Source organism: Neoarius graeffei, chromosome 6, assembly GCF_027579695.1.
Source record: "Neoarius graeffei isolate fNeoGra1 chromosome 6, fNeoGra1.pri, whole genome shotgun sequence".
In the NCBI taxonomy this organism is placed as follows: domain Eukaryota; kingdom Metazoa; phylum Chordata; class Actinopteri; order Siluriformes; family Ariidae; genus Neoarius; species Neoarius graeffei.
The window spans coordinates 96,782,057-96,805,214 of record NC_083574.1 but is presented as its reverse complement, the minus strand read 5'-3'; the positions used below and the strand labels follow the sequence as shown (position 1 = coordinate 96,805,214).

The following is a 23,158-nucleotide window of genomic DNA, read 5'->3' as shown; positions in this document are numbered from 1 at the left end:
CTCCCGAAGCACCCCCCACAGAATACCATGAGGGACACAGTCGAATGCCTTCTCCAAATCTACAAAGCACATGTGGACTGGTTGGGCAAACTCCCATGAATCCTCGAGCACCCTATGAAGGGTATAGAGCTGGTCCAGTGTTCCGTGACCAGGACAAAAACCGCATTGCCCTTCCTGGATCCGAGGTTCGACTATTGGCCGAATTCTCCTCTCCAGTACACTGGAGTAAACCTTCCCTGGGAGGCTGAGAAGTGTGATTTCCCTATAATTGGAGCACACTCTCTGGTCCCCTTTCGTAAAAAGAGGGACCACCACCCCAGTCTGCCACTCCAGAGGCACTGTCCCTGACCGCCACGTGATGTTGCAGAGGTGTGTCAGCCAAGACAGCCCCACAACATCCAGAGACTTGAGATACTCGGGGCGGATCTCAGCCATCCCCGGTGCCCTGCCACCGAGGAGCTTGCTAACCACCTCAGTGACTTCAGCTTGGGTAATGGACGAGTCCACCTCTGAGTCATCAGCCTCTGCTTCCTCAATGGAAGACGTGACGGTGGGATTGAGGAGATCCTCGAAGTATTCCTTCCACCGCCTGACAATGTCCCCAGTTGAGGTCAACAGCTCCCCACCCGCACTGTAAACAGTGTTGGCAGAGTACTGCTTCCCCCTCCTGAGGCACCGGACGGTTTGCCAGAATTTCTTCGAGGCTGACTGATAGTCCTCCTCCATGGCCTCACTGAACTCCTCCCAGTTCCAAGTTTTTGCTTCCGCAACTGCCCGAGCTGCGGCACGCCTGGCCTGCCAATACCCATCAGCTGCCTCAGGAGTCCCGGAGGCCAACATGGCCTGATAGGACTCCTTCTTCAGCTTGACGGCATCCCTTACTTCCGGTGTCCACCACCGGGTTTGGGGATTGCCGCCACGACAGGCACCGGAGACCTTGCGGCCACAGCTCCAAACAGCCACGTCGACAATGGAGGCAGAGAACATGGTCCACTCAGACTCAATGTCCCCTGCCTCCCTCGGAAGCTGGGAGAAGCTCTCCCAGAGGTGGGAGTTAAAGACCTCCCCGACAGAGTGCTTGGCCAGACATTCCCAGCAGACCCTCACCATACGTTTGGGCCTGCCAGGTCTGTCCAGCTTCCTCCTCCGCCAGCGGATCCAACTCACCACCAGGTGGTGATCAGTTGACAGCTCAGCCCCTCTCTTCACCCGAGTGTCCAAGACATAGGGCTGGAGATCAGATGAAATGACAACAAAGTCGATCATCGACCTCCGACCTAAGGTGTCCTGGTGCCACGTGCACTTATGGACACCCCTATGCTTGAACATGGTGTTCGTTATGGACAAACCGTGACTAACACAGAAGTCCAATAACAAAACACCACTCGGGTTCAGATCGGGGAGGCCGTTCCTCCCAATCACGCCCCTCCAGGTGTCACTGTCATCGCCCACGTGAGCGTTGAAGTCCCCCAGTAGAACAATGGAGTCCCCAGTCTGAGCACCTCTCAGTACCTCTCCCAGGGACTCCAAAAAGGCCGGATACTCTATACTGCTTTTCGGCCTGTAGGCACAAACAACAGCAAGAGCCCTCTCCCCGATCCTAAGGCGCAGAGAGGCGACCCTCTCGTTCACTGGGGTAAACTCCAACACATGGCGGCTGAGCTGTGGAGCTATAAGCAAGCCCACACCAGCCCACCGCCGTTCACCATGGGTGACTCCAGAGAAGTGGAGAGTCCAGCCCTTCTCGAGGAGCTGGGTTCTGGAGCCCAAGCTGTGTGTGGAGGTGAGCCCGGCTATCTCTAGCCGGTACCTCTCAACCTCCCGCACAAGCTCAGGCTCTTTCCCCCCCAGCGAAGTGACATTCCATGTCCCAACAGCTAGCCGCTGTGTTCGGGGATCAGGTCGTCGAGGCCCCTGCCTTTGACTGCCGCCCAATCCACACTGCACCAGCCCCCTACGGCTACTTCTGTGGGTGGTGAACCCACAGGAGGTCGGGCCCACGTCACCGCTTCGGGCTGAGCCCAGCTGGGCCCCATGGGCAAAGGCCCGGCCACCAAGCGCTCGCATACGAGCCCCAACCCCGGGCCTGGCTCCAGGGTGGGGTCCCGGCTGCGCCATACCGGGCGACGTCACGGTCCTTGATTTTATTTTATCCATAAGGGTTTTGGTGAACTGCTCTTAGTCTGGCCTGTCACCTAGGACCTGTCTGCCTTGGGAGACCCTAACAGGGGCGTAATGCCCCCGACAACATAGCTCCTAGGATCATTCAAGCACACAAACCCCTCCACTACAATAAGGTGGCAGTTCTAGGAGGGGATACAGCTTTGAAGCTGTAGTTTAATAATTAAACACACTAAAAACAACTGTTCACTTTCCACACTTTGTCTATCGATGCCACTGAAAGTATGTTTATTATTTTAATATTAAAATATTCAACGCATTTTAAATCCTAAAGTTTTGGACGACTTTATGATTTTACTTGTTTGAAATGTTGTATGTGAGATTCTAACATGTAGATTTTTTTTTTCCTTTTAGTGAGAAAATTGCTAATATGCAAATCTGAAATGCATCCATATGGCATGTCCCAGCCCCGTTCCTGGAATAAAACATCATACGCTGTCCTGTAATTTGCATATCCAGATATAATTGGATCTTTCAGGTTATGATGTAATAATACTGGATCAATAAATCCTGCAAAACGACTGCAGTGACTATTTTTAACTTGTTTGAATTAATTTGTGCTTTTTTTTTTAAACTAATTCCATGAAATGATTTTGTGGAAATTATAATATAACTTCCAATAATTTGCATGTTGCGATATGATTGGTCCGTCTAATTTATGATGTAACAACTATGAACAGTCATGTGATGTATTTGCTGTTCTCACTGCAGAGATGATTTAAACTTTTCATCTTTTAACCAGTTTGAATAATTATTCGTATTTGCATATGTAAATTCTTAAGAAACTCGTCCTCAGAGACCATGTCAAGTACAAATTGTTTACATGACAAAACCCTTTCCGTTTCCTCTCTTTCCTGTGCAGTGTTCTGAGCAGCGAGCACGGCCCGGAGGCGTACGAGCTGCACGTGTCGCTGAAGGACTACTGCTTTGCCCGTGAGGATCGCGTCATCGGTGTCACCGTGCTGCAGCTCCGAGACCTGAGCGAGAAGGTCAGCCTGAACGCTGCATATCCGCTCATCCGCAGCGTCACCATGGACGAAACGGGCCTCACCATCATTAGAATCCTCTCACAACGGACCAACGACGAGGTGGCCAAAGAGTTCGTACGGCTCAAATCGGAAACCCGCTCGGCCGAGGAAGCGTCGTGAAGAAACGATGATTGTGCAAAAAAAGAAATCTATAAATATAACACACACACACATACATATATCTCTAAATATATAATGAAATGAATAAAAAATATAGGAGGGAAAGAAAACGAGGCAGGACGTCGCGACAGCGCAAACGAGTTGTGTTGTTCGTTTTTTGTGCATGTGTGTAAAACATCTGTTGGAATGTTCATTTGAAAAACTAAAAGCGTACGTACTACAAGCGTGTGTTTACCTGCTGTATGCTCACTATCGAATAATCTATTCTACGTTAACGACACGTTGGATACGTTTTTTGTATGACAACTCGTCTTTTTGAACAGGTATTTGTTCAGATAAAGTGCCAAACCTGATGAGAAAAAAAACAAATCATCCAAAAAAAAAAAAAAGATCATAATGGTTATTATTGGTAACGTTGGTGATGTTTTGAATTTGCTTGATTATTGATTATTGTGTGAGAGAGAGTGTATGAGCGTGTGTGTGTGTGTGTGTGTGTGTGTGTGTGTGTGTGTGTGTGTGTATATCATAATCTCTTTAATTGTGTAGCATTGTGTTTTTTTCCATCTGTCTTTCACATTCATGTTTTCGTTTTTTTGTTTTTTACCCCTCGACCTATTTTTTAAAGAGCATTTTTAAAAATAAATAAATAAATAAATAAATAAACCCCGAGGACTGATATGTAATTCCTCGTAGGCGTTTGTAATTTTATAGCCTCTGAGAACAGCCAGGGCTGCCTTCAGTGCTGAGCAGAACAGAGTAGAACGGAGCCGAGAACAGGCCGCATGGGTTCCACGTCGTTTCCTTGGTCGCGTTTCATTCTCGTTCGTTTATTTCCAGGCTTTTCGACTGTTGCGTTTCGATTATTTTGGCTTCCAGCCTTTCAGAATGATCACTGTGAACATGCGCTTCGAAAGGCAATCTCGAGCATTTACCGTACATCACGAGTTCTGATATCTCTCTCTCTCTCTCTCTCGCTGTCTTTTATTTTATTTCTAAAATAACTGCCAAAGTTATTTAAAAAAATATTGTACAAAAAGCAATCCATTACCTGTATGAAGATAATTATATGCTATGTCATGCTGTGTTGATTTTATTTATTATTGTCATTTTTATTTATTTATTTCCTTGCACTGCTGTGTCTGATCATTGATGTGATTCTGAAATGCAGATTTTGGGATTATTTCCGTAAAGATTACCGTGTTCTCGGACGTGAACGTTGTAAATGTCGGTTTACATGCGCGTCGTCTCAATCTGTCCTTATTATTTGTGTTTATTTTTCTTTACAGAGGAAAGAATTTAATATTTGGTATATGCAACATTCCTATGTATTGCACTGATGGCGAACTGTATGTCATGTAAATATATTTAGTGAGAAATTGTACGCACTCGTCTGTTTGGTTGGTTGGTTGTTCGATTGGTTTTGTTTGTTTGTTTGTTTATTTATTTATTTTTTACGCATGAACTGTAACATTTATAAACCAGGATGTTTATTTGAAGCTACGTGAGAGGTGACGGCTATTAAAATGCTACAACATCAAAAAATAATGGATGAGACAGAGGTGAAGTTTAATATTTTATTTGCTTAATAAAATATTAAAGCCGCAGCTCGTATGACCGAAGTGAAGCCGCAAAATCTCAGGTTTATGTCACATTTATGGAAGGAGTCTCCAGTGTCAGAGCTTTACTTGCTGTAAAGTTTACACTTGTGTGTGTGTGTGAAGCTGCGTTTTTGTTTTTGTTTTATCAAGAGAAAGTAAAGTAAAGGAACATTTGGGGGGTTTTAATGTTAAAACTGACCGTGACAACACTCACCGGCCACTTTATTATGAACACCAACATGTGCATCCACCTGCTGTTGTGTTTGACGCGGTTCTCTAATCAGCCGATCCCTCAACAGCAAATCACGCAGATACAAATCAAGAGCTTCAGTTAATGTTCACAATGTTCAAACATCCGAATGGGAAAAACTGTGATCTCACAGTGAAGTGTGACTTTCTTTCACTGCCGTATGGGTGTTGGTTTGAGCCAGATGAGTACAGTTGTGCTCAGAAGTTTACATACAGTGACATGAATGTCATCTTGGATATGAAGGTCATGGCAGTATTTGGGCTTTCAGTCATTTCTCTGAACTGTTCTTTTTCTGTGGCAGAATGATTGTACAGCGTACAGCTTTAATTAAAAAAAAAACACGAATTTTGTGCACAAGTTTGAATTTTCTTTGGGTTGTAAAATGTCTCTTCGCAAGATTCACCTTGACCAGACATTTTTGTTTAACATGAAGAAGCTTCTGGCAGAATTCTGGTTGGATATTTCACGACTCTTCATGGTAGAATTGGTAGAGTTCAATTAAATTTGTTTTTTTTTTTTCTTGGCATGGACTCGACGTATAAGCACGGTCCATATATTTTCAACAGGGTTGAAGTCAGGACTTGTTTTAAGCTTAATGTTCGCCTGCTTTATCCTCCACAACCAGCTCTGATGCGTGTTTGGGTTCATTGTCCTGTTGTAACTCCCAAGTCGTGTTCAAGTTTCTGATGGTTTATGCTGAAGAATTCTGAGGTCATCCTCCTTCTTCATTATTCCATCCACTTTGTGCAATGAACCAGTTCCACTGGCAGCAAAACAGCCCCAGAGCATGATGATCCTACCACCACCACCAGCTGATACAGTGTCCCTTTGTACATGGTGGTCATTGTAGCCAAACAACTCAATCTTTGTCTCATCTGACCATACAGCTTTCCTCCAGAAGGCTTTTTCTTTGTTCATATGGTCAGCTTCAAACTTTAGTTCAGCTTGAAGGTGTCAATTTTGGAGCAGGGGGTTATTTCTTGGATAGCAGCCTCTTAGTCCATGGTGATCTGAACTGTAGACAGTGATCCATCAGCTTCCAGTTCATGGCAGGGCTGTGCCATGGTGGTTCCCAGGTTGTTCCTGACCATCCAAACTAATTTCCTTTCAGCTGAGGGTGACAGTTTGTGTTTTCTTGAAGCAAAGTGGCTTGGCAAAGTGACTACACCTCACAATAACTTGCATACAATTGTTTGAACTGATCTTGGAATTTGCAATTGTTTAGAAATGGCTCCAAGAGACATTCCGGAGTTGTGTATATCAGCGAGCTTCTTTCTCAGATCTGCACTGAGCTCCTTGGATTTTCCCATTTTACTGTGTGTTGGTCAGTCCAATAAGTACTGTAAACAAACCCTTTCTATGAAGGCGCAGAGAAGCTACCAGCTGTAGTCAATCATTATCATGAACAGGAAGTTAAGAGACCTCGGCCTTGGCAAGATAAGAGGCATTTTGGAAGTTTCAGCACCTTGGAATGAATAATCTAAGTGAGTGTATGTAAATTTTTGACCCTGTATGTATAATTTTGACCCTGTGTTGATTTCAGAAAACCCAAAGAAAATTAAAACTTGTGCACCAAATTCTATTGTTTTTTTAATTAAAGATGTATGCTGTATGATCATTCTGCCACAGAAAAAGAACAGTTCAAAGAAATTACTGAAAGCCCAAATATTGCCATGACATTCATGACATTGTATGTAAACTTCTGACCACAACTGTATTTTTGGTTTGAGTATTTCAGAAACTGCTGATCTCCTGGGGTTTTCACACACACACACACACACACACACACACACACACACACACACACACACACACACACACAACAGTCTCTAGAGTTTACATAGAATGGTGCGAAAAAAATTTTTTTTGAGTAAGTGAGTGAGCGACAGTTCTGTTGTTGGAAACAAACGCCTTGTTGATAAGAGAGGTCAGAGGAAAATGGACAGATTTGAAGTGGTTTGAGCTTTTTTGCCAGGAAGGATATAGTAACTCATATAATCACTCTTTACAACCGTGGTGAGCAGAAAAGCATCTCAGCATGTAACAGAAGAACACATTGGGTTCCACTCCTGTGAAGAACAGGGATCTTAGAACCAAGAACAAGTTCCGGTTAAAGTGGCCGCTGAGTGTGGTATTTAAAATCTCTGAAACATATCAAGCTCTCACCATTCGAGTAATATTTGAGGCATTATTTGAAACTCAAATGTTGTTACTTAACTCGATAAATAACATTTTGAACATGTATAAATAAATAACATGAGCTGTATAGCATGCATGCAGAGAAAGCATCTGTCAGAACCACACGCTCAGCCGGACTGACACTCCTGCCAGGTGAGACGCTATTTATAGTCCAGGAACGAGTGAGGAATGAACAGATCGATACAAAATGAGTCTTCAGAGACCACAGAGGCCTCCACTTTCACTAATCCCGACCTCTACACCAGTTCTCCTGCCGCGCTATACGACACGTACGGCTGAGGATAAGAATAAATGGTGTTAGAGCTCCAGTTGGCGTTGTGTTTTTGTGCTTGGACGATGTGAAAATTACATTTTAGTCATGAACCTCATCAAAATAATTCATTCATCTGAAGATTGATACCATCATGAGTTCTGCTAAGTATCAGGGGCCGGTTTCACAAAAGAGTTTCCTTAAAGTCCGAGTTAAAATCCAGTCAGTTGCTCAAAACACCTTTAAATCTTCTCCTTAAGGTTTCCTTCAAGCATTCACTTGTGTACACTGTCAGAAATAGGGGTACAGTAGGAGTTAATTTCTGTCCCACAAGGTACAGTCACTAATGTACCCCCTAGGGCCCATTACTGGACCTCGAGGTAACTTTATTAAGGTCAAAAAGGTACATACACTGCAAAAACCCGGCTTACAAAAACAAGAAAAAAAGTAATAAAATTAGGAATATTTTACTTAAAATAAGCAAAATTATCTGTCAACAGAACAAGAAAATTTGACTTGGCAAGATTTTTTAAAAACAAGTAAATATATCTAGCTTTAGAAACCCCACAGATGTCTTAAAACTAGTGTATTTATACTAAAAACAAGTAAAGTTGTACTACTCATTTTAACATGCTAGATACTTTGTTCCCCAACCAACAGTTTGACTATTTCATCTGGGCGTATTGGTGTGCTCTGTTTAAGTAAGTGTTTATACCAACTGAGACCGCCAAATAAATCAAAATCAAAACGACAAACCAATCCATTTTGTAGCCTATTTTTGTTGCCAGATTGACAATACAACAATTCATTTAATTTAGTTATCTGTTTTGTGTTAAGAGATTAAAAGAAAGGATAAGATGCTTGAAATAAGAAATTCTGACTTTGACAAACTTGTCATGGTTAATATAACACCGATGAAATTACGGTCATTCTCATTTTAAGACAGAACTTACTCATAACCAGTAATAAAATCTCAATAACAAGTTATAATACCTTATTAAGATAATTGAGGGAAAAAATGCTTAAAGTAAGTGAAATACTCTTACACAAAACCTGCCTGGAAAGGAGAATTATCTTGGCAGACAAATAACAAGCATATTTTGTCTTGATTTAAGATATTTAATCTTGGTTAGATTTTACTTTTTGCAGTGTATATGTTCCCAATCAGTATATAAATGGTACAAATAAGTACCTTAGAACACTGCAAAAAATGGCCTTTCAAAAATAAGAAATAAAAGATTAAAACAAAGCATATTTGCTTGAATCAGGTGAAAAAAAATCTGCCAATGGAACTCGTCAACTTTGACTTGGTAAGATTTCTGAAAGTAAGATGAAAACTCTAACCTGTTTTTAGATGAAATAATTCCAAAATAAGATTGGGGAACTTATTATGCGAGATCTGATTAACTCAAAATAATCAAAATAGTTCTTATAACAAGATCGTACTTCTTACATTTAGCCATTCAAGTCATTTTTATTTATTTCATTTTAAGGGTATTTCACTTCAATTCATGACAAAGTCTTAGCAGTAAAAACTGAGTTTAAGATAAATATACTAATATTAGGATTGTTAAATTCTACAACTAAGTATTGCTAGCTTAAAAGATTCTCCTTTTGTGACCTGTAATTAGTAAAATACTCTAGATATGAGACCAGAGACTATCTTGAATCAAGTTGACGACACGTGTAGCATTGCAACAAGTTTATTTTTTTTTTCCCATTTCAACATTCAAACATTAAAACATCTCTTAAGATTCCACTTCCCCAGGACCTCAGGCACCAAAAAAAAAAAAAAGTCTACGCATTTTGACTTACAGTGCTTACACAACGCCAAAGCAACAGTGCATTTTGGGGGCACTGACTATTCATGTGTACGAGGGGTTTACAAGATCAGGCACAAAAAAAACACTGAACTTAACTCCCAGCATTCCAAAAAGCCGTCACTAAAACGCCTCCACTCACTCATAGCCTTTTTGAAGGCACTTGTCTGGTCTAGAGTCTGTACAGCATCTAGAAGGAGCTCACTCTGAATGACTGAGAAAACAGTCGCAGTAAACTTAGGATCTGTAAGGTGGAGTTGAATTGTAATGAAAGATTCAAAGATTTCAGTAAAGTTCATTTATTCCCAAAACAAGCATACTTTATTTTTTTTTCTTGAAACAAGATGAACCGCATTTGACAAATGTCCAAAATGTACTTACTTGTTTTAAAAAAAACTTGTTTTATTTTCAAAGGTGCTCCAAATAAGACTTTTTCAAGACATTTTGTCTATACAAGATTTTCAAGATGGACTGTCTAAAAACTAGCCTTTCTAGCTAAATGAGGTTTTGCTTGTTGGGCAATTATGTCTTATAATAAGGGTGGCGGGCGGCACAGTGGTGTAGTGGTTAGCGCTGTCGCCTCACAGCAAGAAGGTCCTGGGTTCGAGCCACGTGGCCGGCGAGGGCCTTTCTGTGTGGAGTTTGCATGTTCTCCCCGTGTCTGCGTGGGTTTCCTCCAGGTGCTCCGGTTTCCCCCACAGTCCAAAGACATGCAGGTTAGGTTAACTGGTGACTCTAAATTGAGCGTAGGTGTGAATGTGAGTGTGAATGGTTGTCTGTGTCTATGTGTCAGCCCTGTGATGACCTGGCGACTTGTCCAGGGTGTACCCCGCCTTTTGCCCATAGTCAGCTGGGATAGGCGCCAGCTTGCCTGCGACCCTGTAGAACAGGATAAAGCGGCTAGAGATAATGAGATGAGATGAATAAGGGTGGCTAGATGTTTTGACTTGAAAATAGACAAATAAACTTCCTAAGATTTTTATTTTTTGCAGTGAAGCAGGGGTGTAGCCATCATTTTAGAAGTGAGGGGGACAAAATATTGTTCAGAGGTCTGTTGAGTGATTTATCATCCTCTCGTATTCAATTGCACCTCTCCTTAGCAGCTAAAGAACCACATAACCACAAACAGCACAGCACCAGGGAACCGACTTTGGTTCTTTAAAATGATATACTATCAAAATCTAAAGACAAAATCTATAAATCTATAAAGTAAAATTTATAAATAGAATTAAGAATAGTAGTAGTGACATAGCTAGTTATATTCTCTTCTCACCTGTGACCCTGTATAGTCATCCCTGTTGGCCTCTGGTCCACTGTCTCCTCTCTCACCCTGCTCTTTCTATTGTGGCAATAAAGATTAAAAAACATGTGGAAAGCAACATTTTGAAATAGAATTAGGAATACAGTAATAATAATCAGCAAATTCATGCACTTTAAACTTTAACTACCACAAAAATAAATTAAATCTTTACAAAAATAGCAGTCAAAGGAACACAAATACATTTATATTCTTATTTTCTACCCGGAAGCGAGTAATCTTAGAGTAGCCAAAATAGTAACGTTACTCAAGTAAGAGTATTGTTACTTCAGAATAATATTACTCAAGTAAAAGTAAAACGTATTTTGCAACAAAACAACTCTTAAGAGTACAATTTATCCAAAAAGTTACTCAAGTAAATGTAACGGAGTAAATGTAACTAGTAACTACCGCCTCTAAGTTAGCTAGCTAGCTTAACTAACTAAACTGATATCTATTTGTCATCTTTTAGCTAAACATTATCGACATTCAACAGCATTACTCAACTTAAACGGCTTGTCTGGAAAAAAACTGTCTAAAGTCTTTAGCATCTTGGCTGGTTTGCTGAACATACAGAAGCGCTGCCCAGATCTGAATCACACCAAAGATGCTCCTACAATATTTTCTAAAGCGTCTCTGATCACACACGACAGCGGTGTTTGTTTGCCGCCTTAGCTCCGCCTGCTCATGATGCGTTTAGAGGCGGCTCGGAAAAACGCGTTTCCACATGTTAAAAATGAATTGAGTGGTTGTAAAAAGTGTGGGGGACAGAGGGCACAAATACGGGAAGTGCAGGGGACATGTCCCCCGTGTACCCCGCGTCCGCTACGCCCATGCTTAGAAGGTCCTGCTCCAGTGACAAGTCACTGTACTTCTAAAGGTACAACAATGCACTTTGTTTTCTGAAAGTCTATTTAAGGTTTTGTCCTTGTCTTGGTCTGGAATCCCTTAAAGCTGTACTGCCTTTCAGATTTTTCAAGTGTAGGTCATAAAAAGAATTTTCCCTGACACCCAATTATTTTTGTTTAGTGGATTGAAATCTACTGAATTCGAATCACAGACTTCCAATTTTGGGGCGGCACGGTGGTGTAGTGGTTAGCGCTGTCGCCTCGCAGCAAGAAGGTCCGGGTTCAAGCCCCGTGGCCGGCGAGGGCCTTTCTGTGCGGAGTTTGCATGTTCTCCCCGTGTGGGTTTCGTCCAAAGACATGCAGGTTAGGTTAACTGGTGACTCTAAATTGAGCGTAGGTGTGAATGTGAGTGTGAATGGTTGTCTGTGTCTATGTGTCAGCCCTGTGATGACCTGGCGACTTGTCCAGGGTGTACCCCGCCTTTCGCCCGTAGTCAGCTGGGATAGGCTCCAGCTTGCCTGCGACCCTGTAAAACAGGATAAAGCGGCTAGATGAGATGATGAGACTTCCAATTTTATTAGTTTTTTTTTAAATACAACAATTAATGAATTTCTCTCCAAGTGGCCCTAAATTCTCTGCTATTTTTTCCTACTTCACCATGACCTAATTCAAGATACTACAACATGCATCACATCACATGGTGGGCTTTCTCCGTTTATGCAAGGCATTGTGGGATACAAATTTGAAACAGGAGAGAAAAATGGAGGGCGTGAGTATGCGTATGAAATGTGAAAGACCGACTACAGTAACGGAAAGAAAGCGAGAAGAAAAGACATTATGTTCTATACGAAGGAAAGGAAACGCAGGACCAAACTAATAAATATGGGCGCTCAGCGAGCACCTCGGTGTGATCAGCTGTTCGTTTAGCGACAGAATGATGGAACTGTCAGTGCACGCTCAAAGGTAAACCTGTAGATGGCAGTAATGCAACACTGTGGATGCCAGCTGCTGTAAAACCCAAAAGAAGAAGAAGAAGGTAAACCTGAGCATGCGCACACGGACTTCCTCTGTCTGCTTGACTGCATGAAGCGAGTGATTTCATGCACATTATTTGCTTTAATCCGCTCAAATTAAATAACTTCCCAGCCACAGAACGGCCTGATATTTTGTGAGATATTACAGAAATAAACATAAATCACAATGACCACATTTCAGACGGAACTAAATTTCACCGATTTTATGAAATCGAAAGGCCGTCTAGCTTTAAACTTTGGAAAACCATTGCACAAAAGATCTTAGCAACCAAAGTAAGGAAAACTGGCATGGCGTCCACACTACCCTGGAGTTTTCAAGGCCCAAAAATGGAGACTTTTGGAAACACCTCATTTTAGTCTGGATGGGCAGAAACTAAGACATTTGGAAATGATGACTTAGACACCTGCATTCATGTCCTGATTGCGTGTCATATCTGATTCGTCACGCTCCTGTCACATGACCCTTTTCCAGAAGAAAACAAACAGCATCAGCTGTTTATCCCAGAACACACATGCTCAGTGCACATGAATGGTCATTATGTGTTTTAAGGCGTGTTAGTATGGACAGAGATCATTTCTGATACGGCACTAAAATGCTCGTCTGGACGGAGATCATTTTCATTTTAAGACTAAAGCGTATTACCGTGGACGCAGTGTCTGGCATTAAAAGAAGTAAATAAAGACATCCTGAGAAGACTTCTTGAATTAATTTTCATTGCAATTTCCTCCCGCATTTGTTGTTTTCTGTTTGCTGTTATTTGTGGATCAAGTTTACTTCGTTTTATTGTCTTCCTCCCGAAGTATAATCTTTTCCCCTTCTGACCAATTTGTCTTCCTTTCTCCCATTTTATTTCTTAACTATAGGCCATATTTATGAGGTGATAACAGGTGAGGTGATCGCAGGTATCACAAACAGGTGTGAGTGCAAGCAAACGAACAGTCTCCATGGAAACTGTAGAATTTTACTGCTGTAAAATCTCTGCCAATGCACTAAACCGCTTAACTAAGGAAAGTCAAATCAAGTAAATTTATTTGTATCATGGTTTTAACAACAGACATTGTCGCAAAGCAGCTTTACAGAAAAATAAAGACTTTAAACATACAGTGGCAAGCAAAAGTTTGGGCACCCTTGCTGAAAATGTCTGTCACTGTGAATAGTTAAGTGAGCAGAAGATGAACTGATCACCAAAAGGCATAAAGGTAAAGACGAGACATTTCTTTTCAGCATTTTCTGCAAGATTTGTGTATTATTTTTGTTTTGTACAATTGGAGAGTGAAAAAAGAAAAGGAACACCATATGAAAGTTTGGGCACCCCAATACATTTGAGTTCTCAGGTAACTTTTACCAAGCTTCCAGACCTTAATTAGCTTATTGAGCTGTGGCTTGTTCAAATTCTTCGTTAGGAAAGGTCAGATGATGCAGATTTCAAAGCTGTATAAATTCTCTGACTCCTCAAACTTGTCCCTAAAATCAACAACCATGGGCTCCTCTAAGCAACTCCGTCGCATTCTGAATAATAAAATAATTGATGCTCACAAAGCAGGAGAAGGCTACAAGAACGTAGCAAAGTGTTTTCAGGTAGCTGTTTCCTCAGACTGTAATGTTATTAAGAAATGGCAGTTAACAGGAACAGTGGAGATCAAGGTGAGGTCTGGAAGATGAAGAAAACTTTCTGAAAGAACTGCTCGTTGGATTGCTAGAAAGGCAAATAAAACCCCTGTTTGACTGCAAAAGACCTTCAGAAAGATTTAGCAGACCCTGGAGTGGTGGTGCACTGTTCTACTATGCAGCGACATCTGAACAAATATGACCTTCATGGAAGAGTCATCAGAAGAAAACCTTTCCTGCGTTCTAGCCACAAAATTCAGCGTCTGAAGTTTGCAAATGAACATCTAAATAAGCCTGATGCATTTTGGAAACAAGTCCTGTGGACTGATGAAATCAAAATAGAACTTTTTGGCCACAATGTGCAAAGGTATGTTTGGAGAAAAAAGGGTGCCAAACTCCAGGAAAAGAACACCTCTCCAACTCTGAAGCATGGGTGTGGATCGATCATGCTTTGGGGTCGTGTTGCAGCCAGTGGCACAGGGCACATTTCATTGGTCGAGGGAAGCATGGATTCGAATAAATACCAGCAAACTCTGGAAGCAAACATCACACCGTCTGTAAAAAAGTTGAAGTTAAAAAGAGGACGGGTCCGACAATAAGACGATGATCCAAAACACACTTCAAAATCTACAATGGAATACCTCAAGAGGCCCAAGCTGAAGGTTTCGCCCTGGCCCTCACAGTCCCCTGACCTAAACATCATTGAAAATCTGTGGGTAAATCTCAAAAGAGCAGTGCATGCAAGACAGCCCAAGAAACTTGTAGAACTGGAAGCCTTTTGCAAGGACGAATGTGTGAAAATCTCCCAGGTAAGAACTGAAAGATTATTAGCTGACTACAAAAAGCGTTTACAAGCTGTGATACTTGCCAAAGGGGGTGTTACTAGGTACTAACCATGCAGGGTGCCCAAACTTTTGCTTCGGGCCCTTTTCCTTTTTTGCCATTTTTGAAAATGTAAAAGATGAAAATAAAAAATTGTTTTTGCTTAAAATATAAAGGGAATGAGTCATCTTTAACTTTATGCCTTTTGGAGATCATTTCATCTTCAACTTGCTTAACTGTTCACAGTAACAGCAATTTTGACCAGGGGTGCCCAAACTTTTGCATACCACTGTATGAGCTAATTTTATCCCGAATAAATTTCTTAAATTGTACTAACAATTGTTGCCAGCCAAAACAAACCTCACCCAGCAGCACTTAGAGTATTTTATACCTATATGTTGATAATGGTAATATTTCTCAATCATCAGCTGTCAGGTTATAGTCCTATGAAAATCCATGACCTTGAGTTTGACATTTCAAAGTCATTCAAGGTCAAAGATCATGGTGCCAAATGAAAGCCCATATGGCACTTCCTATAAGTTGATAATGGTAAATATCTGTCGACCATCAACTGTTTTTAAGTTACAGCCCTCTGAAAATGTGTGACCTTGAGTTTGACCTTTCAAGGTCAAAGATCATGGTGCCAAATGAAAGGCCATATGGGAGTCCCTATATGTTTATAATAGTAAACATTTGTCTATTGGCAACCGTTTTTGAGTTATAATGGAAAATATGTTATTTTGACCGAAAGGTTGACCTTTCTGGTGACCTTCACCTTGACCCAGTTACCCCCAAAATTTAATCAGGTAATCTACAGACCATTGCCCACCTACCCTGAAAATTTGAATTCAATCAGTGCAACTGTCTAGATGCTAGATTGTTAACAGACAGACACACAAACAAACAAACAAACCACGCTGGTTACAATCTTTCTCCCCGCTGACTCCATCGTGGGTGCGGTAAAAATTACGGAAAGCAACGCAACGTTTCTGTGTCACTCAGACACCATTATCAAGTGAGTATTTGTAAACTAGGTCAATGTCAAAACATATAACAGGCATATTGGGTGAAAATTCAAATTCAATCCAACTTGCTTGAAACTGGTCTCACAGAATTCAGAACAACAGACTTTTTACACAATTAAAATATGTTTATCCGTTCTTGAGGTATTACAAATCAAAGATTGAAGAAACGGCTTAATTTTTAGAAAACTGCCGTAATATTCTGTATGAGGGTCACATGGTCCAAAACGAATCAAATGTTTTTTCTTCATAACTTTTCTACTTTTCAAGATATTTACATGGAAATTGTCAGGAACATAGATGGTTGGATACTGAATACAAAGTTTGAAACATTTGAAAAAAAAATGCAAATTAGTATTTAATTAGTAATAATTATGCTAATTAGGTAAAACCGTTAAATTGGTACACTCTCTTCTTCAAAGTTTCACCAAATGGCTTTATTTGTGAATATAAAGCTGATCTTAACTCTCATTTATACATCACAAAGAAGGAGAAATCAATGTTAATTATAAAATATACATAAATAAGCACTGAATGTCATTCACATCTACCATTCTCTGTCACAATAAATAAAAAAGTAATCAAAGATTATTTCTAATCCCCTCTTTGTGCTCTGTAGAGCTTTGTATTTCTCAGTAGGGCCGACTAGTGATTATATGAAAGAATATAAAAGATTATTTTGATTAATATTCACAGCTTTCAAGGCGAACCTTGAAAAAACTGTCTGATCCACATCCAGTAAACAATTCACATTAACTGAACTGAAACTGACACTCGCGTTTCTGACTTCCAGGTTTTTTTTTATATCATTCAGACCACTAAGATCGCAATATTTTTCTTCAAAACAACTCCAGTTCTATTCTAAAATAGTTATTTATTTACATGAATCAGTTTGATTTGAAAAAAATAAGTAGGTAAAGCTATGAAAACTCACTTCAAAGTCTCCCATGAATCAGAACATCGAAACTAGCGGAGGGAAAATTTTGCCGAATCCTTCATCAGAAACAGTGAGAGCGAGAGAACATCCCTATAAAAGTGATCCGATTGATATTGACAAGTAATCCAGTGGGAAACCAATCAGGAGAGAGAGAGAGAGAGAGAGAGAGAGAGCCTGACCGCTTTCCCGTGACTCAAAAAGAAAAGCACCGGCAGTTTCCCGACGTCATGCGAGCAGAGATTTTACTCTGTTGTACCGACTTCAACCTGCTGTTACTCCCAAAGTCCTGAACAGATCTTAACCAGATACATTTCTTTGGAAAGCAGAGATTATAAGCTTTTTAATCTCATCTCATCTCATTATCTCTAGCCGCTTTATTCAAGAGTTAAGCAATGACAGGTTTGGAAACTTAGATGAGCGTCTGCATGGACAATTTTCACAGCACGGCCAGCGAGTGACTGATATGACTAACATAAAAATAGATTAGCATAATGCTAAACAAAAAGTTTGGCCTGTAAGGAGTCCGATTGCATGTTAAGAGTTGAGAGTCGGTCTTCTTTCTCTAATGTAGACTGCTTGTTGTTCGTACAACAAGCAGTTGAATTTACTATGACACTTTCTTAAGAAAGCAAAGTTCTCATTCATGTCTTTAGGTGCAGTCCCGTGTGCTGTCCAATAGTATTTACCGATGCTTGAAGACACACCTTTATGCCTTTCGATTGCTTATTTATCTCTTATAAAATGTTTTATGGATTCTGTGTGAAACCCTGAATCTCAGGAGAAATTATGCCTTAGGTGTCATACATAAGGGGAAAATGTACGGTGTTTTTGTGCAGCTGGATGCTGGATGTTTCAACTGAAAAAAAAAATCCTATGAGGTTTGGGTCACAACCTTTTTTTTTTTTTTTAGGAAGCTGCCACACATGTTTCTGGGTAAAAGGCAGCACTGATGATACATCGATGTTGCCTTCAACTGGAGGCAGTTTGAAGTTTGAACGCATCTGAGACGACAGGAAATGAGAGTTCGATTGGTTTCAAATGGTTCTTGATCCCTGCCCCGTTGTCTTGTTCAACATCCTCCCGAGGCAGCATTTTCCCCGTTTCAAACACACTCTAAGGCTACATCCACACGACAACGGCAACGAGATGTTATTTAAAAATATATCGCGTCCAAATGGGCAACGATCAGTAAAATATCAGGTCCATATGGCAACGCAACGCTTGCTGAAAACGATGCAATACACATGCCACACCTCTAGGGGCGCTGTAAGACGGTCCCTTCGGAGACACCAGAACAATAGAAGAAGTAAGGACGCATGCGCATAAACTATTATGCGCGAGACTTCATATTAGCCACAAAGTCAGGAAAATCTGTTCGTAAAATTACATTATAATGACCAAATACAATGAAAAGTATTTTTCCAGTCTCACCTGTGAAAGGTAATCCCATGTGATCTCGTTTGGACGGCAAACCTGTTGGTACAGTTAAACGCAGCTAATCTTTATTCTCCGCTTTGACCTATCCAATATGGCGGCGAGGATGACGTATGATTCTACGCGGAAGGCGGCGTCTTTAATGGTCCGGAATAAATTGAATGCTACACGTTGATGGATTAATTTGTTGTTTCTCACCTGTGAAAGGTAATCCCATGTGATCTCGTTTGGACGGTAAACCTGTTGGTACAGTTAAAGGCAGCGCATGAATCTTTATTCTCCGCTTTGACCTATCCAATATGGCGGCGAGGATGACGTATGATTCTACGCGGAAGGCGGCGTCTTTAATGGTCCGGAATAAATTGAATGCTACACGTTGATGGATTAATTTGCTCCTCTACGCCCTTTTTGAGGAATGTATTGTAGGACTAAAACCAACATCTGAAGAGGTGAGATCGCTCCTTTTTTTTCCCTATTTTTGCTGGCGGGATTGACTCTGCCCTAAGGGCAGAGTCTCTCTCTCTCTCTCTCTCTCTCTCTCTCTCTCTCACTTTGCACCATTACACAATAAATATTCACAGTGAAAATATTTTGTAAGCGCGTTTCATGAACCAAGTTATAGGATTTGTTGACAACTCGCATCTCATCACAATAAGAAGATCATTGGCACTACTGGTGTTAAGAATCAGACCATTTCATAAATGAATATTTTGCTGTAGAGCTGCAGTGTTTGTACAATTGCATGTTTTTGCTTCACTATTACTGTCACTATTCTGCTTCTTGCATTACTACTGTGAACTAACACTGAACATAATAATAATAATAATAATAATAATATCCAAGCTCGTGTTTCACTCTCACTAGTGCTCTGTAAGGCTTTTTCCTGGTGATATCCTGGTGATATTCGTTACACTTCTACCCGGCGTGAAGCACTCACAGTCATGTGGTTGTGACGTCATCGTAAACAAATCCGTTCTACTCATCCAGACGACTTCACAACAGCAACGTTGCCAGATCTTTCCACTCTGGAACCCGTTCTCAAAAAGATTGCGTTTTGGGCACCCAAAACGCCGGTGCCGTGTGGACGCCAGGCCTAAACGATAAGCAATTGTATCGGAGTCACCTGAATCCGTTGCCGTGTGGACAGGGCCTAAATCAGGGGTCAACTACAGCCCGCGGGCCGACTCCGGCCCGCCACCCCCCTTTGACCGGCCCCCCAGCCCCTCTGCCCCCCACCACTTGAACCGGCCCTATGAGGCAATCCCCAAAAGTGGTCATGGCCTATTTTTTATATTGCTTTTTGGCAAATAATAACATGTCTGCATCTTGTATTTTGTTGATTTTATCAATTAAAATTGATATTTAGTTATAAAATGAACTATTCATATTTTCCGAATTTTCGTCATATGCTCGCGATCAAACAGTGACAGGCAGTGCACGCGCAGAGAACTGTCAGTGTTCAGGACAGCAAAATGGCTAGCGGTCAGCAAAAAGCTGACAGAGAGTGCAGAGTTTTTAAAGAACAGTGGACCACCGATTATTTTTTCATTCAGTGTAAAGACCATGCAGTTTGTCTTGTATGTAAAGAAAGTGTGTCGGTTTTCAAAGAATATAATCTGCGTCGTCACTACGAAACCCGCCACAAAGAGTATGCTAGTTTGCGAGGGCAAACCAGAGAAGACAGGATTCGGAGGATGAAATGCGGACTGGCTGCACAACAGAATGTATTCCTTCACCAAACCCAGATCAACCAGGCTGCTGTCCGAGCTAGCTATAAGGTAGCTCACCTACTAGCTACCCATGGAAAGCCGTTTACTGATGGGGACTTTGTTAAAGTATGCATGCTTGCTGTGGCCAAGGAGGTGTGTCCCGACAAGAAGGATGCGCTCAACGCGGTGAGTCTCTCCGCACTTACTATGAACAGGCGAACCGAAGATTTGGGGGACAACGTGTATGACCAGCTGAATGAGAGAGCGTCAGAATTCGAGTTTTTTGCTTTGGCCATGGATGAGAGCAATGACGTGCAGAACACAGCACAACTGCTGTGATCTATTGATCTATTGCTCATATTATTATAATTTCACTATTTTTTTAAATGTATTTATTTTATAGGCCTATTTATTTGACCTTTATTAAGTGCTGCACACAATTATTATTAATATTATTAATAATGTCAACAGGCCTACCTACAACTTATAATTTTCCACTCACCTTTGCCAGTGTCAATCACCTCAACTAGGCAGATGTTTCTTACCTTGACAGCTTTGATGTTATTTTTATTAGAAAATAAATAAATGGAATATCTGTGGTATTTCAAATTAAAACAGTGTGAAGACTCGATTACTACTTTTGCAAACCACTAGTAAAGATAAACAAATATGTGCCAGGAATCAAGTGTGGATATAGTAGTGGGGGATATAGTAGTGGGGATATAGTAGTGTGGGTATAGTAGTGGGGATATAGTAGTGGGGGATATAGTAGTGTGTATATAGTAGTGGGGATATAGTAGTGTGGATATAGTAGTGGGGATATAGTAGTGGGGATATAGTAGTGGGGATATAGTAGTGTGGGTATAGTAGTGGGGATATAGTAGTGGGGATATAGTAGTGTGGATATAGTAGTGGGGATATAGTAGTGTGGATATAGTAGTGGGGGATATAGTAGTGTGGATATAGTAGTGTGGATATAGTAGTGGGGGATATAGTAGTGGGGGATATAGTAGTGGGGATATAGTAGTGTGGATATAGTAGTGTGGATATAGTAGTGGGGATATAGTAGTGTGGATATAGTAGTAGGGATATAGTAGTGTGGATATAGTAGTGGGGATATAGTAGTGTGGATATAGTAGTGGGGATATAGTAGTGTGGATATAGTAGTAGGGATATAGTAGTGGGGATATAGTAGTGGGGATATAGTAGTGGGGATATAGTAGTGGGGATATAGTAGTGGGGATATAGTAGTAGGGATATAGTAGTGTGGATATAGTAGTGGGGGATATAGTAGTGGGGATATAGTAGTGGGGATATAGTAGTGTGGATATAGTAGTGGGGATATAGTAGTGTGGATATAGTAGTAGGGATATAGTAGTGTGGATATAGTAGTGGGGATATAGTAGTGGGGATATAGTAGTGGGGATATAGTAGTAGGGATATAGTAGTGTGGATATAGTAGTGGGGATATAGTAGTGTGGATATAGTAGTGGGGATATAGTAGTGTGGATATAGTAGTGTGGATATAGTAGTAGGGATATAGTAGTGTGGATATAGTAGTGGGGATATAGTAGTGGGGATATAGTAGTGGTGGATATAGTAGTGGGGGATATAGTAGTGGGGATATAGTAGTGGGGATGGCTGTGCCAGGCTAGTAATCTCTACTACACAATGAGGCCTGCTGGTGGTCATATTTGTCTGGGTCATACAATTCTATGTTATATAGCTGACCCGACCCCGGCCCCCCATCACAGTCAGGAACGACAATGTGGCCCCCAGAGAAAAAAGTTTGGTGACCCCTGCTCTAAATCCAATAATAAATGGATTTGGAAATGAACAGGGGGAAAAATGTCTAACACCTGATACAGTTTGGTGAGGAGATGTTTATATAACATTTATGGAACGAGTCTCTATTGGTTTCCACCACAGGACTGAACAATTTTTAATAATATCCTTTTTTGTGTGTGTTTTATTTTTAACTAATTTATTTTTGTTTGGGTTTTTACTTCAAGAGAGACAAAAGAGAGGCTGGTGAGGGAAAGGCTGTTTATAGCTGCTATAATGTAAGTAAGAACAGGGACTATCGTGTCTCTTAGACATTCTGCAGAATTAAATGTAGTTATAAACCGTGGGCGGCACGGTGGTGTAGTGGTTAGCACTATCACCTCACAGCAAGAAGGTTCTGGGTTTGAGCCCAGTGGCTGGCGAGGGCCTTTCTGTGTGGAGTTTGCATGTTCTCCCTGTGTCTGCGTGGGTTTCCCCCACAATCCAAAGACATTCAGTTAGGTTAACATAGGACGGCCTTGGGCTGAAGAGCCCAAGAGTGGCAGCGCGTACGTATGCAGCAGCTTTGCTCTCCTGTGATGAACTAAATTTCATTGTACAACCCCAATTCCAAAAAAGTTGGGACAAAGTGCAAATTGTAAATAAAAATGGAATGCAATGATGTGGAAGTTTCAAAATTCCATATTTTATTCAGAATAGAACATAGATGACATATCAAATGTTGAAACTGAGAAAATGTATCATTTAAAGAGAAAAATTAGGTGATTTTAAATTTCATGACAACAACACATCTCAAAAAAGTTGGGACAAGGCCATGTTTCCCACTGTGAGACATCCCCTTTTCTCTTTACAACAGTCTGTAAACGTTTGGGGACTGAGGAGACAAGTTGCTCAAGTTTAGGGATAGGAATGTTAACCCATTCTTGTCTAATGTAGGATTCTAGTTGCTCAACTGTCTTAGGTCTTTTTTGTCGTATCTTCCGTTTTATGAGGCACCAAATGTTTTCTATGGGTGAAAGATCTGGACTGCAGGCTGGCCAGTTCAGTACCCGGACCCTTCTTCTACGCAGCCATGATGCTGTAATTGATGCAGTATGTGGTTTGGCATTGTCATGTTGGAAAATGCAAGGTCTTCCCTGAAAGAGACGTCCTCTGGATGGGAGCATATGTTGCTCTAGAACCTGGATATACCTTTCAGCATTGATGGTGTCTTTC

The 23,158-nt window shown here is 41.1% G+C and overlaps 1 protein-coding gene across 1 annotated transcript in view; it reads left to right on the top strand.

The window, feature by feature from the left end:
* The window catches only part of LOC132888443 (protein unc-13 homolog C-like), a 567,940-nt gene extending 564,611 nt beyond the window's left edge, over positions 1-3,329 (top strand). The window contains exon 33 of the mRNA XM_060924493.1: positions 3,044-3,329. Coding sequence (XP_060780476.1) covers positions 3,044-3,329 — 286 coding nt within the window. The remainder of the gene's footprint in view (positions 1-3,043) is intronic.
* Positions 3,330-23,158: the final 19,829 nt, after the last annotated feature.